Below are 25,034 nucleotides of genomic sequence, written 5' to 3'. Positions count from 1 at the left end.
TCACAAAATACATGGACAGACGGACGAACTGACATGCATAAATCGACCCGAAAGTGATTCTATGAAGATCCTCAAAAGTAACTATGGATCTATCTCGCTTTTTCCATGTTACGAGCAAATGCACAAAGACATAATACACTTACCACTAAGTGGAGTAGGGTAAAAATGGGTTGAATAGGTTATTGATCTTGAAGTTAATAACACCTTAAATGCGATTTTAGTCATAAATGCGTCATAAAATCTCCCCCTGCGTAACCACTCATAGGACTTACAAGTTAGGAGGGTAAATTTTAACAATAGTGCTTGGAGGGAACATATCTGGACGCAGGAAACGATCGTTGACCTCGAGAACGGATGTGGAATTGTATGATCTTAGTCAGGTCAACTATAAGCAAAGAGATATCCAAGCCGTTGGTGAACTAAGCCAAGTCCCACCGAAACACTTTCTCAGTCTCGATTTTTATAATTTCTGTGACAGACTAAGTGAGGGTGCATAAGTATCATGGTTAGGCATATTGATGTTAAATTATAAGGGAAAACTATGGCAGGATTTGAGTGCGGCTCTGACACCCCTTTATGATATGTCAGAAAATGTACCCTCACATTTGTCTCCGTAGCTTGCCTCAGCTAGATATCCTAAATATCATTATATTGGATTTTTTTATTTATTTATTTATTTATTTTTTTTTTTTTTTGCAGAAGAAGAGGACCGGAAATTACAAAAATACAAAAATATTCTCCGGATTTTTTGGCAGTACTGTTGCCAAAGGCACTGTAGGAGAGATGTCTAGTTTCTATTATCGCAAGTACATATACATGTGCTCAAAAATTGGCCCTGCTTAGCTAACCGCCTCTTGATGTATTCCAAAACAACACCATGTCACAACTTACCTTTGTTCCTCGATACCCAATTTATGGCACCATTTGCGTGTGCTCTCTCGATTTTCCCATTTTATAACAGCCATTCATGATAGCCCTTAACAAGGAAATATATCACCTTGATCTGATTCGAGAGCAGACGAGCTTCCTATAAAACAAAAAAGTATATTTCATGTCATTTAAAAAATCATCAGAAAATACGTCATTGTAACCATAGGTTTCCTAACCTCATTTTGGATCTGTATAAGCACGATTGTAAATGGATTTTGTACGCTCATGACAGCTGCAAGAGTAAAAAATCTTCTCCACATCCGGAAAGACACAGCCCATTAGTACATTTTGCCAATAGTTATTTCTACGGGTAAATTCGCCAGCGACTTTCCCCAATGCGGTTTCTTTTGTCCGGTGTAAAAGCATTCTAATTTAATATGGATTATTTGATTAAATGAATTTCAAAGATGTGTCATGTATATTTACATGTTGCTTTAATCCCAATATTGTGTGTTCTATACTTTCTTATCTGGTGATTCTATGAATGGAAATTGTCTCACATTTGGCAGACCCATAGATACCATTTGTAATAGAATCGCTCGAGTGGAACACGAAAGATTTCCGGTGTGGGATAGGGTTCAAAGGCGTCATATTGCTTTCACTAAATAAACGAAAACATGTCTAACGGAAAAAAATAATTAAAAATCAAATGAAATATGTTGCAGAAATGTTGTATTTAATATTACCCTGGCCAGTACGACCGGCACGACCTTTACGCTGTTCCGCTGATGATTTTGATACCCAAAATTCTTTTAAGCGCTGCCCTTTGCAGGATGCATCATATGACATTTCCTTAACCTTGCCCGAATCCACCACAAAACGTATACCATCCACAGTTAAGATGTTTTGCTATATTGTCGAAACATACATTTGCGCATTCCTTCGGGAGCGTAATCAAATACCTGTAGAAGTTGAGAGGTCAAATATATGTGTGTGTCTCGCTATTGGTTTTCTATTTACTTTATCTTGTTCTGCCAACGACAGACCACTGTGTAATGGCAAGATATCCAATGAGATTGTTGTTCGGCATATTCCTTGGCCGCATCACATACAGTGGTTATTTCGTTGACACCACTTACAAATATCAAACATCACCACGCTCAGAGCTGAAAAAAAAAATTAAAAATGAAAATTGTATTACTCGACTGAACAACCAATGTGGATTTGTAGTACCCACTTGAATACTTTTCATCAATTAAACTTAAAACCTGCACAAATGGTGCGGGATCCAATCGGCCAGATGATTTGTGAACGCGACGAAGTCTTTGCTGCAACTCCAAGGAGGGTGGTGGCTTATAAACCGTTTTATGGGATATAAACGACCCGGAACTTGCAGTAACTTTGCACCCTCATCTTTGAAATAGTTGTGAAATAGCTCAACATTGATGGTGGCAGACATGAGTATCAATTAAGCGTCGGTTTGGCACGCAGCAAACATTTGGTAACGCCCAGCAAGAAGTCACCATACAAATTACGTTCATGGATTTCATCCAATATCAAAACATCATATTGTTCCAAGTTACATTCCAGAGCTAACTGAAATTGTAGAAACTGGGTTAGGATATGCAAATGTGAGTTAATTTTTATATTACCTGTCGCAGGAGCAAACCCTCGGTGATAAACAAAATATTTGTGTGCTGAGTTTTGTTTTTCTCAAAGCGAATCTGGAAACCCACCGTTGAGCCATAATCATCCAACATTTCATGGGCAACACGTTTTGACAGGGAGATACAAGCCAGACGACGCGGTTGAGTACATGCTGGAATTATAAATTCTAAAATAAAGAAACCAAACAAATACATTTCTCCTCAACCTACCAAACTCTTATAACCAAATTCATACAAATATTGTGGCACTTGTGTAGATTTACCACAGCCAGTATCTCCGGCAATGATAAGAACATTAGTTTCATCCAGAGATTTCTTCAAAGCATTTTGTACTTAAATATCGGTAGATTTTGCTGTGATTTCCTCAACTTTTTGATTTTGGCAAATCTTTCCTTTTGCTTGAAATCCAAATATATTAGAATAATTTCCTGAAGTGCTTTTCACGTGAAGCTGTAACATCTCCACCACCACCACCTGTAGAAGAATATTTTCTGTGGTGATCAGAGAAATGCCTATTTTTCTTCGCTTCTTATTCAATCTAATGGGAATACAGTGCAATTTATTAGTTTTGGATGTTGCTGCAGTTAAATCGTCCCCGTCTTCTAGAGGTTGTGGTAAAACAGGTTGAACCCATATTTTTCAGCATAGCCTCATATTTATTAACAAATTTCCAAAAATCATTGCGATCTTCAATAAGGGAATTACGTTGATCATTACTCAACAGCAAATGATCAAAGGCAGATTTGTGATCGCAAAATGAGAAATCAATTAAATTGGTCCTTTCTGCGGTATCTTGACGATGCTTGCCTTTGGATTTGTCCATTGAGGAAATATTTAACACACTCGAAACCAAATTCCTTTGGTATTTTGAAACAACTTTCTTCTTTCCTTAGAGAAAAAAACTAGAAATCGGTATTGATAGATAGAAGGATGAAGTAAATCAGAGTAAGGAACAATTATTCAAATTATACCTGTGGATGTTACTTCCAGTTGAGTTCGGTCACAAAAATCGCAAAAATAATTGTTTAGATGTGAAACCAAAGCATAGAAAGTTTGTTTAGAATGACGATAATGCGGATTAATAAAAACAGATGATAAAGGGTAGGGTCACCCTGCCATCTTCGACGTTAATTTCGAATATAGTTAAGGACTTGGCATGGTACAATAAAAGGTAAGGTTGAGCCCAACTCCTGTCAATTTTGTGTATGTATTTATTGTTTGGAAAAATAAAATAAAATATTTTCAAAATCAATGATTGGGAGAAACTTAAATTGCGGGGCGCGCCTAAGTAATATTAACCAAATTTGCCACGGAATTGAAAGATAGAACTGTTTATATCATATTTTTGAGAGGACATCCAGTCATTCATTCATCTTTCGCGCTATTGACTCATTTTAAAGATGAACAAAAAATATAAAATATATGAAAACCAATTTTTGGATATAATTTTGAATAACTCTGACAGGAAGCGGGCATAGCCTCAGGAACATGGCGCTTCTAGGCAAGGAACTATCAAACAGCTTTTGAAATAAAATGTTGAATGAAAAATTGTTGATATTTGTAAAAATTGTTGAAAATTCATATCATAAAATCCTCCAATTTGCGTCGTATAAAAATCTAATTATATTTGACAAAACATTTTAAAAATGGGAACAACTCTAGTTTAGTAAAAACTCTTCGATTTTTTCGAAATTTTTCCCAGATATAGGTATTTTTACTCTGATTCCGGGAAAACTATTTTTTCTTGGGGACGAACCCGGATCTGGGCGGCTAGGCGAAATAAACTTTTTTACTGAAAACATAATTTTAACGAATGGTTAGAATCGGGCTATGTGGATGGAAGGACCCTTATCTCTGGACCCGAAAAAGGTAGCATTATCGAAAGGTAAGAGTGTCAGCTATAATTTGGCATCAATTTTGTTGACCCCCATAATGGGCTCTATTTTGACTTTTTGGTGGTTTTATAAAAAATCCGGGTCCAAAATCTAGATAATTTGACCATAACTTCAGAACCATGACCACTTACTCCGTCATGTTACTACTTGTTGGATAGGTATTTTCAACGATACCTATATTGTCTATATCGGGTAATTGGATATGGGTTTTGTCGGGGTCTTAAACCCGGACTTTGGGATCCCGAGTACGTCCCCCAAGAAAAAAATAGTTTCCCTGGATCAGGGTAAAAATACCTTCCACTGAAAAAATTTCCGATGAAAATGTGCATTTTCGGTTAGCCACCAGAACTCAAGCGCCGGCCATGGTGATGGTGTGGCCCGCGATAACAGCCGATGGTCGCTCTCCGCTCGTATTAATCGGCCGTGTCATCAGAATAAATGACGAATATTATCGCGAAAATATTCTGGAGGGTGTATAAAAGCCTTGGGCATTCAAACATTTTGGTCGCAGACCTTGGACATTCCAACAGGACTCAGCACCATCGCACTCAGCACGCGACACACAAGAATGGTAACAAAATGAGGTTCCTCGCTTCATTCCCACGCACAATAGACACCAAAATCTCCGAATACCAACCCCTTGGACTATTGTGTTTGGCGTATTTTGGAAAGCAAGGTTGGCACTACAAAAAATACCAGAGTCTCAATCACCTCAAGCAAGCGCTTCGCCGGGAATGGGCCACAATACGTAGAGCAACCTTCGGGCAGCGTGTGACGGTTTCATTGGCCGTTTAAAGGCCATAATTCGGGCCAAAGGTGACTAATTCGAACAAGTCTAGACTAATTCTAGAATGTGATGCTATTTTCAAAATTTTTTTCTTTCATTAAAAAAGATTTAAAAAAATGTAAAATAATGGCGTTTTACTTTGTTGCAGTTTTATCTCGCCCTGTACATAAAGTATTTTATTTTATGAAATATGAAATATACGATTACATTACCTAATGTGGCCTCACTGGCATTTTTTAAGTATAACAGCGAATTTTTCTATTATTAGACTAAAAATATGTGTAAAAATATGTGAAGTGAAATTTTTATATCAATTGTATATCAAGAAATGAAATTAAATAAAAAACTTCATATCGAATTTGACACTTGTATTACTATAGAGATGAATCCAGCTTGGGTTTGCTGCTACCTGTACTAGTTATACCTAAGATAAAACTTGTAAATTAGTAAAAAAAGTTCTGTCAGATAGAAATTCTGTCAAAATGATAAATCTTAAAATTTTTACTACGATAACCGATTTCCCCTTTATGATATCGAAAAAATTGGAAAAATAGTAGGATTCTTGCAGGATCTGGAACAGATCATTATTGTCTCTTATGCTTATACACCACAAATAATGAATTGCTATGTTCCAGAACCTGCATAATCTACTATTTTTGCAATTTTTTGTCGATATCATAAAGAGAAATCGGTTATTGTAATAAAAATTTTCACATTCTTGCAGTTTTGGAATAGGCCGACTGGAACAGAGCAAATGTTTCTTGCCAATTGTACAACCTCAAATATTCAATATTGGTAACCATACAACAGCTGTTATGTCGGTCTTTTTTTGTTCAATTGTTATTGTTGTGTTTTTTTTTTTTAGTTCGATTGATAAGACAACGCGAGGTGTATATTTGCCAAAACCCCAACGGAATTATAACGCGCATTATTCCGATTCGACAAGATCATAAACAAAGCACACACAATCGAATTCAGAAGCGAACAAATAGTTAAAATAGCCCCCACGAAAGTTATGTAAAACGTTTCAGACGAAGATACGCGAAGAACAAAAAAAAATGACAACATAAGGATCACAAACTGAAGAAAAAGTTGTTTGTGAAAAATACTGGAAAATTACATGCCCTCAACTAATATATTTATCGTGAGTTCATGAGTGTTGTGATATAAACAATGAAAGCGAAAGTTTTTGTTTGTAATAACTAGCCAGTGTTTGTGTGGGTGGGGGTGTTGGGTGTACATGAATGTGCATGTTGAAACCAGCCAAGTGTTTTACAATGATTTGTAAATGGTAGTGTCTGATCGAATGCGATTTTCATGGAAAAAGGATATATGGCGAATGAGTGAAACAATTCTAGCTATTGCCATGATTTCGTCAAGAACTAACAAGTGTAATCATCAAGTGACATGGGTTATCTCAACGCCAATCATTTGTGATTTGTGAAATTATTCAATAGTTGGCGCGATTTTTGTTGGTTCTTTTTTTCGTTTTGTTTTTATCATTATATATTCATTTATAATTTGGGCATTTTTTCTCACGCTAAAATTGTCTCATGACACTGCCTTTTTTGTAATCATTTCCAACGTGTCGTCGTTGTCGTTTTTTATTCTATTGCACCAAGCCAAAGGCCAAACAAAAACACACAAAGAACTAGTTTTGTTTCCTATCTCTCTTCGACTTTTTTGTTTTGTTTATAACCAAAAATAGCAGCAAAGTGAACTTAAAGGCCATTCAACAACATCTCTACTGCCGCCGCAATAATGCAAAAGCAAGCGGTGCCAAATACTACAGCAGCAACAGCTGCTTCCTCTACAGCAGATGATCCTACTAATGCAGCTCCTCCAACCGGCACCCGCAATCAGTTACGTCCAGTCCTTTCATTTGCCGATAGTTTCGCCTGTACATATATTGTATCGGTTATTGGAGCAGCAAATGCAGAACTTGTTACATATCCATTGGATTTAACAAAAACCCGCCTACAAATACAAGGAGAAGCCTCCAGTAAAAATGCAGTTACAGCCGGTGGAAAAGGCCAGGCGCCGGTAAGTGAACTTTGTACTGAGTGTATTTATTTATTTTTTGTTATAATGTATGTACCTACGCACATATCTACAGTTGTATATTCAAATGTTTTATTTGTTATTTGCATTTACTCTAGTCTACAGTATAAACTTACTTCTTTGGGTATAACTTTCGGATTTGTACTGAAACATCATTTCAATATACTGAACATAGTGGGCTCGTCCGGGTTCAAAGATCCAAATATCTGAATCCAAGAAGGATAAGCATTTTAGAAAGGCTATAGTGCCAACTATATTTTGGCATTTCATTTCCAAAATCAAAAATCAATATTTTTGATACAACTCCGGAACCTTTTTAATCATATGAGCACTTGTTGGATAAGTACATTAGCTTTCAATTGATACCTATACAGGGTGAGGTAAAAAAGCTGCAACAAAGTCAAACGCCATAATTTTTAAATTTTATTGAATGAAAGCAAAAATATTGGTAATAGCATCCAATTTTAGAATATATTTAGATTTGTTCGAATTTATCACCTTTGGCAAGAATTATGGCCTTTAAACGCTTGTAAACAATATAATGAGCTGCCACTGGAATAATTTTAACAGCTGTCGGACGAGTGGCTTTGAAATGATAGAAGTCTGAAGTTGTTTGCAGCTTTTTCATCTCACCCTGTATAGTTGGCCGCGGCCGACTTTTGACATTTCCTTACTGGTTTCACATTTTCAAATGGTGGACTCAAGTGCTTTCAAACGGCGAGCTTTAACGCACATTTAGTTCCCAGAGCCACAAGGCTCTTCCAGGTGTTGGAAATTGAGTGCAAATAATCAGTCTGATAGACATCTCCATTAAAGAGTATTTTGTAAAAGTTTTACAAACATAAATATGTGTGGAGCAAGCCTTTCTCAAATAACAGAAATATTGATTGATCGAATGAATGCTGTTTTTGCATTGCTTATTGAAATTAATTAAAAATCAATTAAATCAATAACTTTTGTAACAAAAAATATTGCACTATTTATAGGTCCAATATCGTGGCATGATGGCCACGGCGGCAGGCATTGTCAAAGAAGAGGGCCCATTGAAATTGTGGCAAGGTGTTACCCCAGCCTTATACAGACACATTGTTTATAGGTAACTACAGCTAAAAACATTTTTATTCCAATTTAATTTCCATAATATAATTAAAGAATATTTTTATTATTCCCTTAGCGGCGTGAGAATATGTACTTATGATTTTTTGCGCAAAGAATTGGGTAAAAATGAAAGTGGCCAAAATGTAGCACTGCCGCTGTGGAAATCTGCCCTGTGTGGTGTTTCCTCCGGTGGCCTAGCCCAATGGCTGGCCTCACCAGCCGATTTAGTTAAAGTACAAATACAAATGGAAGGCAACGTCGTCTAATGGGTGAACCGCCCAGAGTTCATGGTGCGGCTCATGCTTTCCGAGAGATTGTCCGTCGTGGCGGTATCAAGGGACTGTGGAAGGGCAGCATACCAAATGTACAGCGTGCAGCTTTAGTTAATTTAGGCAAGTATGGTTAAACCAAAAAGTATTGCTCTGCAATAATGTAAAATTTGTCCCCGATTCAAATTTTCCTCTATGGCATCGAAAATATATAGAAATAGTAGATTCTCGCAGGTCCTGGAGAAGACAACTATTTGTGGAAAATCTATTTGAATTCAATAACAATATTGTCTTGTATTTTTTGCAGGTGATTTAACAACTTATGATACAATCAAGCACATGATTATGAACAAATTACACATGCCCGATTGTCATACGGTACATGTACTGGCATCAATATGTGCCGGTTTTGTTGCAGCGTTTTTGGGCACACCTGCAGATGTGGTGAAGACGAGAGTTATGAACCAACCCACGGATGAAAAGGGCCGGTATGTATGCATGTTTGATGAAATATTCTTAATATTAAGGAACAATTTTATAAAAAAAACTTATGATATATTTTCGGAAATGTTTTTGAGAAAAGTCAACCCAAGTTAAAAGTACTTAGAAAAGGATTCTCTGAACTACGATAATCGATTTGTATACCCTCAGCAATATGGCTACAGAAAGTATATATCCTTGATACGGCCAAAACGTGCCTCATCGAAATAACGGTTTTAGACCCAAGGTCTCTTTGGACCAAACCCGTTTCAGGGAATTTGGAGTCGATCTAGCGATGTCCGGCCGGGAGAGAGTATCCTATACAAACTTGGCACTTCGTAATATTATTGCCAAACTTAGATCGATTTTTGAGATGGGCAATATTGGTCCAATCCTTTTGATACCTTCCTCGCAATATGTCAATATTTTCAAAGAAAATAATTTACTGCTCAGAACGAGAAAAAATAATCCGATTTTGCTACAACTTTGCAAATCCTAATATTTGTATCAGTGCTAGGTCGGGTGCGAAAATGGACAATATCGGTCCACTCCAGCCAGTACTACCCCACAAAGGGTCAAATTTTTGAATAATTATTACTCTCATAAAATGTGATATAAGTGTCTGTCTGTCTTGAAATTACACAAACCACAATATTTTTATTAACCCACGGTCTGGTGCGAAGATGGAATATATCGGTCCACTCCTTCTAGTACCTCACCCACAAAGGGTCAAAATTTTGAATATGCATGAAGCTCATAAAACAGGAAACTAATATCCGATCCCATTCACACTTGCCACATCTCAATATTTCCATCAACACAAGATCTGTTATAAAGATGATAGAGATCGGACCAATTCTTCTGGTACCACCCTCGCAAAGGGTTAAAGTTTTGAATAACCAAAACAATTATAAAATCCGAAATAAGAATCCGGTTCTCATCAAATTACACACATCACAATATTTTTATTAAGCCAAGGTCTGGTGTGAAGATGGGATATATCGGTCCACTCATTCAGGTACCTCCCCACAAAGGGTCAATATTTTGAGTATTAATGAAGCTCATAAAACACGAAATTAACATCCGATTCCATTCAGACTTGCCACATCTCAATATTTCCATCAAAACAAGTTCTGTTACAAAGGACCAAAGTTTTGAATAACCAAAACGATTATAAATCCGAAATAAACATCTAGTTCTCTTCATTATTCATGAAATTTCAAATTTCGCACATACAAACACTTTTGCTTACACAAGATCTGTTGGTAGGTGGTATATAACCGCGAGCTCCTTCTGGTACATCCCCCACAAAGGGTCACAATTTTCAATACTTATATCTGTCATAACGGTTGCGAAACAAGTCGGCGATTCTTACAACTTGCTATGTCTATATATTTCACTTATCCAGAAATCCAATATGAATTTGTAATTTATCGACATTTATGATTACGCATAAAATTGTATATAAATTTTCGATTACCTTCAAATTTTGCATATACCAATATTTTTATCTTCGGTCGACTATATGTGTGATACCTCACATATATTTCCATATTTTCCAAAAATTTGCACATATAACGTATAGAAAGTAGTCGATATATTCCAAATCTGGCACGTTTGTAATATTTATATCAGTCTTAGGTCAGATACCCTAATATTTACAAACTTCTTCGGAACCTCCCTCATAAAAGGTCAACAATTTGAATAATCAAAACTAAAGGCTGGGGGTATAAATCTGTCGGCAAAACCGACTGTTACACCTATAAATGTGGATTTTTGAGTTGAAAAAATATTACACCACATAATCAGAACTAAAATCCTGAAATTGAAATACAATTTTCAAGTTCGTTCGTACCGAACACAGATGATTCCATGTTTGTTTACAATCTTGAAGTAATATCACATGCATCAAAATACTAATTTAAAATTCTACACTCGTTTTTTTTATTTTCTGATATAGACAAGGAATTTTTTTATTTATTGCAAACTTTTATTATTGTTTTGAATTATTTTCCCGCTGATAATATGTTGGTCTACGCAAAGGCATATTAGATTATGAGTTTGATTATTTATTATCAGGTGTTTGTATAAATAAAAATTTTTATTTGTGAAGAATTATTAGCCCCCCTGCGACAATTAGCACATTGTCCGCATTTGCGCTGACTTTATAACATCAAATCAAAATGTATTTTTGTTTAATGGTGGAGGCACGGTCTCTACCATAATCTCTATGTGATTGATTGCTAATCACTGAAATAATCTGATATAAAAAGAAAAAAAAAAACGAATAAACCTTATAATTTGATTAAGTTTTTAATTGAACATGTCATGTGTTATTTTCTAGAAAAAGAAAACTCTGTGAACTTATCTAGACTCGGCAGACTCGGTTAGTTTATGGGTAATCTAAAAGAACATATTAAAGTGGCTATTAATATAAATGTTTTTGTCTCGTCTTTAACAATCATACGACATAAATGAAACCAAACATTCTGGACATTTGTAGCTATGGTGAATTGTCAAAGTAACAACACCAGAAACAAAACCATTTTATCTGATAAAAATATCTAATCTTGCCCACAAGGTTTGATGTATTAGGTATTGTTTCAGAATATTTAACTTTGTTTTTTTTTAACAAATACTGCCAAATTGCAGAATTTGTTTCACGAAAAAAGGGATGAAATTATAATAGTGTTAGCGATCAGCAAATATTGAGAAATAACTTCAAATTCGGATCAAACTTGTCCCATAGAAATATTTCCAAAAAATATCGTCATCCTATCCAATATTGGGACATTTTTATACCCTCAGCCATATGGCTACAGAGGGTATACAGGGTGAGATGAAAAAAACTGCAATCGACAGTTGTTAAAATTATTCCAGTGACAGCTGATTATATTGTTTACAAGCGTACAAAATCATTATGGTGAGAATTTTCCAGAAAAAAAGTTATTCGTGATGGAATTCAAGCGTGATAGTGTGATTTCATTACATTTGGCTGGAAAACCACAAGAGGTTATCGTTAGAGCACTCCAGCATTTAAATGTGAATAAATCTTTTGTGTCTCGTACCATCGCTCGTTACCGTGATGCTGGTAGCATAGCCAAACGTCAAGGAAGTGGACGGAAGAAAACAGCAACATCAGCAGAAATGGTTCGAAAAGTAAAGACGCGACTTGATCGAAACCCGCGTTGCAGTGGCCGAAAAATGGCTCGTGAGCTGAACATATCGCCATATTCCATTCAGCAAATATTGAAAAATAAGCTCGGGGTAATGCCATTGAAATTCCAAAAAGTGCAAGAACTTACGCCGCAACCGAAAGAAAATAGACTCAAAATAGCTAAAGAGTTGCATCGCTTGGTCGAAAGTGGTGAACTGCCGAATTTTGTTTTCTCCAATGAGAAAACATTCGTTGTCCAGCAGTTTGTAAACAAACAAAAAATGTTTACTTGCCAAAGAGGTCAGCTAAGAATGTGCTTCGGTTGGCCACCAGAACTCAAGCACCGGCCATGGTGATGGTGTGGGCCGCCATAACAGCCGATGGTCGCTCTGCGCTCGTATTAATCGACCGTGGCATCCGAATAAATGCCAAATATTTTCGCGAAAATATTCTGGAGGGTGTATGAAGCCTTGGGCACGCAAAAATTTTGGCCGCAGGCTTTGGACATTCCAACAGCACTCAGCACGCACCACCCAAGAATGGTTACAAAATGAGGATCCTCGCTTCTCAAAACCTCCAGATACCAATCTGTTGGACTATTATGTCTGGAGTATTTTGGAAAACAAGGTTGGTACTAAAAAATACCAACTTGTCGATCACCTTAACCAAGCTCTTCGCCGGAAATAGGCCAAAATACCGCAGAGCAACATTCGGGCCGTTTGAAGGCTATAATTCGTGTCAAAAGTGATCAATTCCAACAAATCTAAACTTATTCTAAAATTTGATGCTATTTCCAACATTTTTTGCTTTCTTTCAAAAAAATTTAAAAAAGCGTAAAAATTATGACGTTCGACTTTGTTGCAGTTTTTTTATCTCACCCTGTATATCATTTGATACGGCCAAAACGTGCCTCATCGAAATAACAGTTTAAGACCACATATATCTCATATCTCATAAGTATAGTAATTAGTCGATATAGTCCAAATCTGGCACTTTGTAATATTTATATCCGATACGATAGGTCAGATACGAATTGGTCAATATTGGCCAATTGCTTTGGAACCTCTCCCATAAAGGGTCTACAGTTTTAATAATGATAACTCAAGGCTGGGGGTATACATCTGTTGGCAAAACCGCCTGATACTATTTTACTTGTTATATTTAAATTATTTATATATTAATAATTATAATAAATTATTTATTATCCATTTCTATTTTATTTATTTCTTTTTCTTGCAGTGGCCTCTTGTATAAAGGTTCCATAGACTGTCTACGTCAAACTGTAAACAAAGAAGGCTTTACAGCACTATACAAAGGTTTCTTGCCCTGCTGGATACGCATGGCACCATGGTCTCTTACATTCTGGCTGTCCTTCGAACAAATACGCACAATGATTGGCGCCTCTAGTTATTAACGTTGTTTTTCCTTGTTTTTTTTTTAGTTTTTGTTAATATTTAAAAAAAGAAATCTACTTAAGAAAAAACAAAACAAACTGCTAAACATCACATACATTGAAATTATAAATCTATTCTAAAACACAAATAATTGTAAATAGAATATGTACATCATATTAAATATTATTATTAAAAAAATGTATGTATGTAAGCCGGCAACAATTTGGCATGTTTCCCTTTTTATGATTTTAATTTTTTTGTTTTAAAATTCAGAAAACTATAAAACTCATCTCATCAATTTTCAGTGCCTATAATATTTATAAAGACTCTAAATTTATGTGTAGAACTTTATATTGGTGATATTGCTGCAAAACAAAAACCAATCAACAATTAAGTAGAAATTGCGATGTTTAACAACACAATTTGTTGCTGCACCCTGCAATGAAAGCCATTTTGTGATTCTCCTTTTTTCTCTCGAACTGAGTTCAAATAGTTTTTTTTTTCATTGGTTTTAATTGGCTTGTTGTTGTATGATAATGATATGTAACATTTTTTTTAAAAAATGACTGTTATTTGTTAATTTATGATTTGAAATAAAAAAATATGTTAAGACTTGATGCCTACACATAGTTCTGAATAAAGTGAAACTTACAAAAAACAAAACAAAAGCAATTTGAAATGTGAGCCCAATGACAATATCAACATATACATATTTATTTTTAAATACCAAATAAAAATCGCATAATTGTACAAAATTTATAAATGAGGAAATTATTTGAGCATAGTGTATCAGAACTACTACTCAGTTTACTAATACTACTACTACATCGTATAATTTTGGATCGACTACTTTATATGAGATATGTGCAAATTTTTGGAAAATGCGGAAATATGCGTGAGGTAACAGTTATAGCGGACCGAAGTATTCCATTTTCATACTTCATTTCATTTCATTTTTCATTTATTTACCTTACAAAGAAATATAAATAAGCCCACAGGGCCCATAACTTATATTATCTATCTACAATACCCTAACATAATACAAATTCAATGATTAATTCAAACTTAACAAATAACATATTAAACCTAATAATTTATCTTAATAATTCACAAGAAGCTCGAACCCTACACCTCGATTCACCATCACCAACTAAACAATAGTCTAGTAGAGCAGTGAAAAAGTGTAGCAGAAACGAGCTAAAAATTAGAGATAACTATTTTATTACTCACAAAACAGAGTATAAATAGTAACTCACATTATACCCTACAAATAAAATTAAGAAGATAATATAGTGGCTCTCCAGCCCAAACAAAAAGAAAAGCAAAAAGAAAGACCCATAATAAACCGACGCAACCACTACAAAAACATAGCCTACATATTTAGGCGAAGGTATTCAATTACTTTAACCCTAAACAGATAATTGGTATGGGCAAAAGTACGTAAGGCCAAAGGAAGCTGATTCCACAATCTCACCGCCCTAACCACAAATGATCTCTCACCAATGGAGGACGAAAACCTTGGACACAACAATTGAGGATTTCGAGATGATCTACAAAACACAAAGTTGTCACGAAGAGGCGAGTCAAAATTGCACATAACACTGCAATGAAATTGAAGAATACGAAGATCAACGTAGCTGCTAAATGGCAATCCCAGGAGATCATTAACAAAACAAGAAACATGATCACCACGACGCAAGCCATACACATAACGAACAATCGAATTTACCGCCCTACGGATACGTTGCATTTGAGAAGAAGTAGTACCGGAGACTACCTCTAGACAATAATTTACCTGCGATAGCAGCAAGGATACAACCACTCTCTTCCTAACATGACAAGGCAAATAAGCATTAAGACAATACAGCCTCCGCAGCTGAAACCTTATACGACAAAGCAAGGAATCAATGTGTCTCTTAAAGTCCAACTTCCGATCAATTATAACACCAAGACATTTCATTTCATCAACAAATTTCACTAACACAGAACCCACAGTAATATTAAGAGAACCACCATTACCATGATCATTGAACAGCATAGCTTTAGTTTTATTCCAATTAATCATAAGGCCATTTAGCGAAATCCACGACGAAAGAGACAAAACAATAGAATTAACCAACCCTTCCAACCCAGCAATATCAGCCTCTCTGAAGAAAACATGAATATCATCTGCATACAAAAACAGACAACACCTGTCATCAACAACTGAGTGCACAATGTCATTAATGAACATAATAAATAACAACGGTCCCAGTACAGAACCTTGCGGGACTCCACATTGGACACTACAAACTTCAGACGAAACACCCAAATGAACAACAAACTGAGACCTACCTTCCAAATATGAAGCCATTAAACGACACGCAGAAGATGAAAAACCAAACTTAAACCTCAGCTTGTCAAGTAAAAGGGAATGGTTTATCGAATCAAAAGCCTTTGACAAGTCAAGGCCCAATAATAACCCAACATCAGATGAATTAAATACATCTCTAATCATGTCAGTAAGATATAATAAGTGCGTGGTCGTACTACATCGTCGCCGAAAACCAAACTGAGAACTACTCAATAGCCTACGATCATCAAGGAAGTCAACAATCGCTTCTTTAATAATATGCTCAACGACTTTTGACATAGCAGGTAGAATGCTAATGGGACGTAGATTCGGCAAATCAAATGATTCACCAGTTTTCGGCACAGGAACAATTCGTGCAACCTTCCACGCCCAAGGAAAAGTAGATGTCATAAAAATCGAGTTAACAAAATGCAGGAAATGACAGGAAATGTATGGAAATATAAGTTTAAAAAACTTTACTGGCACGCCATCAACCCCCACAGCTCCCGACTTAACTTTATTTAATGACCTTACAACATCAGAATAAAATATGCAATAAAACCGAAAAACATCATCTCCCACATGACCCTCACTATAAAGAGACTGACCACGCTCACCCACAAAACCAGGATTCCCACTGGAAAAATAATGATTAGCAGCATTGACATCAATTGGTGGAGCTTCATTATCACTACCCAAAACACCAAACGACTTTAGAGATTTCCACAGCTGATTATTGTTCATACGACCAAAGAAATCATTATAGTACTTACGCCTCTCATTCCTCATCACAGCCTTACAACGATTCCTATACATACAATATATTATCTAATACAGATAAATACTTCATCTAATACAAATAAAAATATTGGTATATGCAAAATTTATAAGAAATCGAACATTTATATACAATTTTATGGGAAATCATAAATTTCGATAAAATACATATTCATATCAGATTTCTGGTTAAGAGAAATAATTGGAAATAATAAGCTGTAAAGAATCGTCCACTTGTTTCGCAAGACATATATAAGTATTGGAAATTGTGAAGCTTTGTGGGTGAAGTACTAGAAAGGGGTTGGCAGATATATAGCATCTTCACAAGAGATCTTGCGTTAGCAAAAATATTTGGATGTGTAAAATTTGAAAAGAGTTGGATGCATATTTCTCTTTCTTTGAGCGTTTTGTTTTTCAAAAATCTTGAACCCTATGTGGGGGAGGTACCAGAAGGAATGGTCCGATCTCTACCATCTTTATAACAGATCTTGTGTTTATGGAAATATTGAGATGTGCCAAGTCTGGAATTTGGTTTTTTATGCTTCATGAATATTCAAAATTTTGACCCTTTGTGGGGGAGGTTCCAGAAGGAGTCGACCGATATATTCCATGTTCACACCAGACCTTGTGGTAATAAAAATATTGTGATGTGTGAAGTTTGATGAGAACCGGAGGCTTATTTCGGATTATATGATCGTTTTTGTTATTAAAAAACTTTGACCCTTTTGTGGGGGAGGTACCAGAAGAAATGGTCCGACTTGTACTATCTTTATAACAAATCTTGTGTTTATGGAAATATTGAGATGTACCAAGTCTGAATGGAATCGGATGTTAGTTACGCGTTTTATGAGCTTCATGGATATTCAAAAATTTGACCCTTTGTGAGGGAGGTACCAGAATAAGTGGACCAATTTATTTCACCTTCACTCCAAACCTTGGGTTGATGAAAATATCGTGATGCGTGTAATTTGAAGACAATCGGAAACATCACATTTTATAAGAGTTATAATTATTCCGACCGATATGGTCAATTTTCGCACCTGACCTAGCAAATATGATGCAAATATTAGGATTCGCAAAGTTGAAGCAAAATCGGATTGTTCTTTCTCTTTCTGTGCAGTAAATTATTTTCTTTGAAAATTTTGACATTTTGTGGGAGATGTACCAGAAGAAGTGGACCTATATTGCCCATTTCCGAACTCGATCTAAGTTTGACAATAATATTACGATGTACCAAGTTTGGATCAAATGGGATAGTCCCTTCAAGAGTTATCGTGCGCACCTGGCAGACAGACGGACATCTCTAGATCAACTCCAAATGTCCTGAAACGGATTTGGTCCAAAGAGACCTAGGGTCTAAAACCGTTATTTCGATGAGGCACGTTTTGGCCGTATCAAATGATATATACCCTCTGCAGCCATTTGGCTGAGGGTATAGAAAAACTCTTTTGGAGATTCTTGAAAAGGCATGTTTTATTTTTGGTTGTATAAAATGAAATTATACATATTTTCTGTTGACTTTATTTTTTAATAGCTAAATCACTTATAAAAGAAAACAATGTTTATATTTTGTTTTTTGGTGGGAGAACAAAAAAAAATAAGTTAAACGAAAAACACAAAAGTTAACCCAAAAACGAGAAAAAATGGCATGTGAAAATATAATTTCTATTTGCTATATTTAGGTATGAGTGTGTCTGGCTGTCTTGTACAACTATAGCTTGACTAGGAAATTAAGGGAAACTGTTACTATTCTAAGCCTAAAGCATAGTTAATTCCCTGTACAATGAAGAATATTAATGGTTGCCATGCTACCAAAAAACGAATCCAGTCCAAGAGACGACCATACAGGACATGTGGACGTTCCCATCTAAAAGAAAAAATAAAATATTTTATGAAAAATTATAAAAAAACATAAACAATTGTTTAACTTACGGATTACAGAACATCTTTTTGAGATCAACTTTTTCCTTGCAATAGGGGCATGTTTGTTTTTTGCCAACAATACACCAGCCACGTATGCAGAATTCATGGAACACATGATTACACGATAGTTTATATGTGTTCTCTATGATGCCTTCTTCCTTTTCACTAACCAACAATTGATTACCGCAGACAGCACAAACATTTTCCTCCAAATGTCTGGTGGGAATTCCCTGGGGCGTGTAGTACTATGGAATAAAATAAATTTAAGGTATATTTTTCAAATATGAAATATGATAAGTGATTATTACTTATCACTTACCCCCACTAATGATGCCATTCTCTCTGAACATATCTCCGAAATATCCCTACCCAAAACACCAATGTAAAGGCCATAGAATACAAACATAAGACCGACATCCATCCAAATATGTGGTGCCTGATTGAATATGAAATTAAAACCCAAAAATGTGGCCATCATTATCAGATAGCCCACAATGCCCAGACCATAGCTTAATTTGTAAATAAAGTAAAACCATTTGTAGACCAATCTGAAAATAATACAATTAATAAATAATATGTAATAAAATTAAAATATTATGTTATGTACCTTGGCGTAGATCCTTCAATGGGTTTACTTATAGCTTTTCTTATCACAACAGCTGTGATAATGGAAAATATGGACCATATAATTATAAAGCGTATGAAACCGTAGAAGAATGATATGCCTAATGGTATGACCCACATTGCCAGCAATGTGACGGCCTGAAAAGTAAAAAAAAATAAAAACGAAATTACAATTATTTACATTAATATAGTGTAATTGATCAAAGTTCTACGAAAATATGTAAGTATACGTGGTAAGTATTTAATTTTTTGAGGAAAAACAGTGGACAGAGTTTTTCGGCAAAGAAAAACAACTCTTAAATCTTGAAGACCAATTAATTATCTTGGTTTAAATATCATTGACTATAAAATTCCTTGCCAATTTGTGGGATTTGCTAATCGACAGAATTTCGGACTATTTTCCGGTAAACAGTTTACGCGAGACCTCAAGTTTTGTGGGATTACATTTAACGTATCAAAATTGTATATAGTGGACATGCAATCGCTTAAAATGTCAATGTTTTCAAAAATATCCAGCAAATGGCCTCCCCAGCTTTTGAAGTTTTAAAAATTTTTGTTCGTTTTTATACACTTCAAAATCTGGAGAGGAGTTTTCGTATTAAAATTTGATGAATGCCTTTGCTTGCTCTAAAGGTCTGTATAGATGTGACTCAACCTGACAGTTTACATTTACACCCAGACTGGCAATATTTATATTTTATTTTGCACATAATAACTTTGAATATTCATTTCTATTCAAATTTTGGAGAAATTTCGCTTTCGACGGTTTCATGGTTTGGCCATTTAGATACATTGCCTTGAATTCTTATCTTATCGCCGAATTAGTGGCACACAAAATAGCTGACATTTTCTCCAATACTTACAGAATATGACTTATAATGTTTCTTTTTCCATTGTACTAGAGCTATTTGTGCTATAATTAAAGTTACAAACAAAATTAGCACAATTTCCGAGTGCATTGCTTCATGACCCTTGTGTTTTTCATGCATCATCTGGTGATCATATCTGAGAACAAGAAAATGAAAATAATCATCAATTAGTTTGTGTGACCTAGTTTTGGGGTTAATTTGTTAATTATACCTTGCTTTTTCTTCTGGTGTCATCTCCTCGATGGACTAAAAATATAAAACAATTTTTAGGGTAGTTTTTCATTTAGTTGGGCTGTTCTTGTTTTCTTTTTTTCTTGCTTACCTTATTGAAGTCGACAGGAGCATGAAGACTCCTGTGATCCATTTTCGTTTTTATTAACTATTTTGTTTATATAAAAGCGATGAATTTGCGATTTAATAACATTTATTTAGGAAATGTTTAATAATTAAAAGTGGAAAAACAAATTCCGTTTCCCTTCAAAACGATAATGCATGAAGATTAGAAATTTTACTATTCACAATAGAGGACGATGACAGCGGATTGTTTACGGCTGACGTTGATGTTTGGGTTACTGTGAATGATTGAATGTTTATTGAGCATGAACTGAAAGTTGGCATATTATGGTAGAGATGTCGGGTTAGAATTTTTTTGGGTATGTAATGAATATTAATGTATGCTCTGTTCCAGACATGAAAAGAGTTTTCAGGCGAAAGAAAAATTTATTTTATCATAATCATATCTGAATTATTAAGTCGATCTGAAGATGCATTTCCATAGAATACTAAATAGTCTATTAACACACAAAAATGTATCCAGTAAAGAAAAAAAAAAAAAAGAAAAAAATCTTCCTTTTATTATTTTAGCTATTTTTAAAAAATGAATTAAAATCTTTGGACAAATTCGCGGCAGAATTAACAAGGTAAACTCATTTCCCAAATCGGCAAATGCCATGTTGGAACTCATCTATCATTTTCAAATCTTTTTAATGAGTACCATAACTATTTACGCAAGACAAGTGGCATATTTTTTGTAAAAATAAAAAAGAAGGATATTTAGTTTTTAATTTAGAAAGATCGATGTTGTCTATCAAATGTTAAAAAAAACAAGTAAAATACAGGGTGAGATGAAAATATTGCAACCAACTTCAGACTGCTGTCATTTCTAAGTCACTCGTCCGACAGCTGTTAAAATTATTTAAGTGAGAGCTCATTATATTGTTTACAAGCGTACAAAAAATGTTCTAGAAAAAAAGATATTCGTGATGGAATTCAAGCGTGATAGTGTAATTTCTTTATATTTGGCTGGAAAACCACAAGTGGCTATCGTTATCCAGTATTTAAATGTGAATAAATCTTTTGTCCCGAAAATGTCTCGTGAGCTGAACATATCGCAATATTTCATTCGGCAAATATTGAAAAATAAACTCGGGGTAAAATCATTGAAATTCCAAAAAGTGCAAGAATTTTACCGCAACAGAAAGAAAACAGTCTCAAATGAGGTAAAGAGTTTTCTCCGATGAGAAAACATTCTTTGTCCGGGAGGCGCCACCCAATAATGGATTCAAAATGTGGTTCCTCGCTTCATTTCCAGCGCACTATGGCCAACAAAATCTCCGGATACCAATCCGTTGAACTATTGTTTCTGGAGTATTTTCGAAAGAAAGGTTAACACTAAAAAATACCAGAGTGTCGATCACCTCAAGCAAGCGCTTGCAGGGAATTAGCCAAAATACCGCAGAGCAACATTCGGGTAGCGTGTGACTGTCTCATTGGCCGTTTGAAGGCCATAATTCATGCCAAATGTGACGAATTGGAACAAATCTAAACTCATTCTTAAATTCTAAGCTATTTCCGACAATTTTTGCGATCAATCAATAAAATTAAAAAAAGTTAAAATTACGGCATTTGACTTTTTTGCAGGTTTTTATGGAAATATTGAGATATACCAAGTCTGAATGGAATAGGATGTTAATTTCGACTTTATGAGAGCCATTGAAATTCAAAATTTTACCAGAAGGCGTGGACTGATATATCCAATCTTCATAGCAGATCTTGTATAAGTAGAAATAATGGGATGTTTGAAATATAAAGAGACCCGGATGCTTATTTCGGATTTTATAATCGTTTTTGTTAATCAAAACGTTGACCCTTTCGTATAATACAAAACATGTACTATAATTCAATATTGAATATTTCTGATATGAAAAATAATTAAATGATAGCCTGAAATTTGTAAAAATTTTTGCTTCTGCACTGGACAATTCTTAGTGAGATAATTTTTCCAAACTCTCAATAAAGGTTGGAATACCCATAATCTATACTTGTTCACCTTGTTTGTTCTACTATTACTACTAATTTTAATATAGTACTGCTATGATTTGCTAATATTTAAAAAATCGATGTTGTTGTTTTATGATATGGTATGAATATAATTATACGATGTACTCTACGTTCTGTAGTATTTTTCATATTAAATCATCCTACCCTACCCTGTAATGATTGTGTCCATGGTGCTTTTTGTACCATATATTTCTCATTAATTCTTTGAGTATCCAATAATCTCTATTATCCTATTGCAAATCGAAAAAAACACTTGAGAGAACACCAGTCATAATTACGACTTAACAATTTTAAAATCTTTTATTTTATTTTCACTCCAATGATTCTTACGCCTAATTGGGGTAAATTCGTTGATGACTTCTTTGGCATGACAAATATCATTCGCCCCCAATCTATAGTGGAAAACTTTATCTTTACGTTCTTTCTTCTTTGCCCAGGATTTGGTTTCCTTTCCCGACAATATATCGTTCCCACTTATGGCTAATTGTTTCAGACACTCGTCGTCGGGTGAATTATTTTCAATACATCTTCTTTTGATTTCCGGTTTCCTCGTGGGACCTTTTGTTTCGTATTCGAATTCTTCATAAGGTTTAACATAATCTTCAAAGCCGTTTAATAGCCTGACACGACTTTTTGCTTTTGATTTTTTTTCGCCGATCGCATTGTTGACTTCACAAAATTCATAGGTTTGTTTCAGGATATCATGGAATTTTTTAGCCATATGTTTTTGCATTGATTCGGGTAAATTGAAATCAGTTCCGGTGGCATCTTCTTCGTCTGCTAGATATCGTTGTGATTTTGGTTTATCTGTAAAAGAGAGATGGACATCTGAAAACTATTTTCGGATCAAGTCTCAAACTCTATAGATTGTTGTGCTTATTAAGTCACGTCAATTACAAGAGTTTAAATATGCCGTTTGTTGGAGGGAAGTTCATATATTCGTCATAAGAGTCTCCAAAATTTCGGATTTACTCTAGCAACATGGATGAAGGTTTTAGGCCTTGTGAGAAACACTCCAATAATTCCAAAGTTTGGCTACGTAAATTGGAAGTCAACCTTTTGATTCTTCAGCTGGCCGACCGGACGGAGTCGCTCAACGATATATACGCCCTACATACGACAATTAACACACTTTCCTGTTGTACATTTTTATACCTACCCTCCTCCTTTTTGGTGATTGATTCATTAGCTGCACTATCGTCTTTAGTTTCTTTTTCGGTCTTATCCTTAAACATATCATTGTTTAGAAGTGTTGTGTCAGATGCCTCCAAGAACATTTTCATTTGTTCCTCATCTTCTGAATCACTTGAGGACATTTTGGAATTTTTTTTGCAAATTCCAATTTTCTGGGATGAATAAAATTTACAATATTTTTTTCAATTGTTTAAGTTTAACAAAATGAAGATATTTTTTTCGTTTAGTCCCGGCCTGGCAAGAAAGTTTGTTTTTGTTTACAAACATAAGCACGTGCACAAATATTAGGCAGGGTTACCATGTCACAATTTATTAAATGCGAAAGTTCCTCCCACACAGGGTACAATAAATATAGACAAATGAAAATATAGACAACGAAATGCTCTCACCGTTTATCTTTGAAAAAATTCGGATCAACAGATGTCGTCAATATAGTTTAAGGGGTTTGAGTGAGAATATTGAAGTCACTCAATTGTAAAATGTTAAAAATATTATAAACTGTAGGATATTTGTCATTTAAAATTTGTTCCATAACAAAAGATAAGAGAAAACTACGTGATGACATTGAAAAATATGGGAATAATACTGTGAGCATCTTGAAAAACGATACAATGTGTTTTCGAAGTCGAGTGTGTTGAACGCGTAAATCTTGTAAATTTTGTGTTTGGTCCATGGTAGAACCATGGTGAAATTAAGAAGGTAAAATCATGCAATATTTTTAAAATTATTCATTTGACAACATATTGTTGTAAAAATTTATATTTATAAATCCATTGTATACACAGAAATCAGAGATGGGAACCTCAGTAAGTAGAAAGTAGGTGAAATTACATAAAATGCTTTTCTCACTGGCATAAGTCATCGGCTGGCTTTTTCGTAAAGGAACAAACGAGTTTTAAGTTGACTTAGTTCGATTTCTGCCCTAGGCTCCTTTGTTCTTTCCCGAAGCCAGTCAGAAAAGCATTTTATCTATTCTCGCCTTTGCTATTGCAGTTCTGAAACAGACCATATTTATTTCGATAAATATCCAGTATATTGAAACTGCAATTGCAAATACACAAATGTCTCCACTTTATTTTTTATTATCTTCAGCTGTTTGGTAGCGTTGTAATTCTTGACATGATTTTATCACTAAACTATTTGAGTTGTTACTTTGGGTTATGTAGCCACACTTTTAAGTGCCCCGTACATGTGGTGTGCGCCTTTAAAAGGGGTAACCCTGAAAATAATTGATAGCTAGAAGAAGAAGAAGAACAATTACTAAAAAACAGCTGATTATTCCAATTACTTAAATGTC

General features: G+C 34.9%; 3 protein-coding genes and 1 pseudogene across 3 annotated transcripts; 1 reads left to right on the top strand and 3 right to left on the bottom strand.

Annotated features, from left to right (window-relative positions):
* Positions 1–1,107: 1,107 nt before the first annotated feature.
* Positions 1,108–3,713, bottom strand: LOC131801009 (probable ATP-dependent RNA helicase DHX34; annotated as a pseudogene).
* Positions 3,714–6,639: 2,926 nt separating this feature from the next.
* LOC131801012 (mitochondrial uncoupling protein 4-like) lies at positions 6,640–14,346 on the top strand. Its single transcript, XM_059118933.1, is given in 6 exon segments — positions 6,640–7,262; positions 8,267–8,376; positions 8,455–8,630; positions 8,633–8,770; positions 8,955–9,135; positions 13,524–14,346. Coding segments are annotated over 6 exon segments (1,062 nt in total). The 5' UTR covers positions 6,640–6,980; the 3' UTR covers positions 13,699–14,346.
* Positions 14,347–18,242: 3,896 nt separating this feature from the next.
* Positions 18,243–20,702, bottom strand: LOC131801011 (E3 ubiquitin ligase Rnf121-like). The gene is made up of 7 exons (XM_059118931.1): positions 20,526–20,702; positions 20,415–20,449; positions 20,198–20,339; positions 19,318–19,472; positions 19,030–19,258; positions 18,720–18,955; positions 18,243–18,654 (listed from the first exon to the last, which is right to left on the bottom strand). Exons 1-7 carry the CDS (start codon positions 20,565–20,567, stop codon positions 18,534–18,536), a joined length of 960 nt encoding a protein of 319 aa, XP_058974914.1. The 5' UTR covers positions 20,568–20,702; the 3' UTR covers positions 18,243–18,533.
* Positions 20,703–22,817: 2,115 nt separating this feature from the next.
* LOC109614388 (uncharacterized) lies at positions 22,818–23,992 on the bottom strand. The gene is made up of 2 exons (XM_020039805.2): positions 23,703–23,992; positions 22,818–23,350 (listed from the first exon to the last, which is right to left on the bottom strand). The coding sequence occupies exons 1-2, from the start codon at positions 23,857–23,859 to the stop codon at positions 22,818–22,820; spliced, it is 690 nt and encodes a 229-aa protein (XP_019895364.2). The 5' UTR covers positions 23,860–23,992.
* Positions 23,993–25,034: the final 1,042 nt, after the last annotated feature.

Source organism: Musca domestica, unplaced genomic scaffold (genome assembly GCF_030504385.1).
Source record: "Musca domestica strain aabys unplaced genomic scaffold, Musca_domestica.polishedcontigs.V.1.1 1377, whole genome shotgun sequence".
NCBI lineage: Eukaryota > Metazoa > Arthropoda > Insecta > Diptera > Muscidae > Musca > Musca domestica.
Note: the sequence above shows the minus strand (reverse complement) of the source record. Positions and strands in the feature narration are given on the sequence as shown.

What these genes read in the sequence shown, in the direction of transcription:
- LOC131801011 (XM_059118931.1), bottom strand. Translation starts at nt 20,567, where the DNA reads ATGGATCACAGGAGTCTTCATGCTCCTGTCGACTTCAATAAG. An exon ending in ACACCAGAAGAAAAAGCAAG is followed by an intron (nt 20,340 to 20,414) that starts GTATAATTAACA and finishes TCTTGTTCTCAG; the next exon opens with ATATGATCACCAGATGATGC. An exon ending in AAAAAGATGTTCTGTAATCC is followed by an intron (nt 18,655 to 18,719) that starts GTAAGTTAAACA and finishes TTTTTCTTTTAG; the next exon opens with ATGGGAACGTCCACATGTCC.
- LOC109614388 (XM_020039805.2), bottom strand. Translation starts at nt 23,859, where the DNA reads ATGTCCTCAAGTGATTCAGAAGATGAGGAACAAATGAAAATGTTCTTG. An exon ending in AATCACCAAAAAGGAGGAGG is followed by an intron (nt 23,351 to 23,702) that starts GTAGGTATAAAA and finishes TCTCTTTTACAG; the next exon opens with ATAAACCAAAATCACAACGA.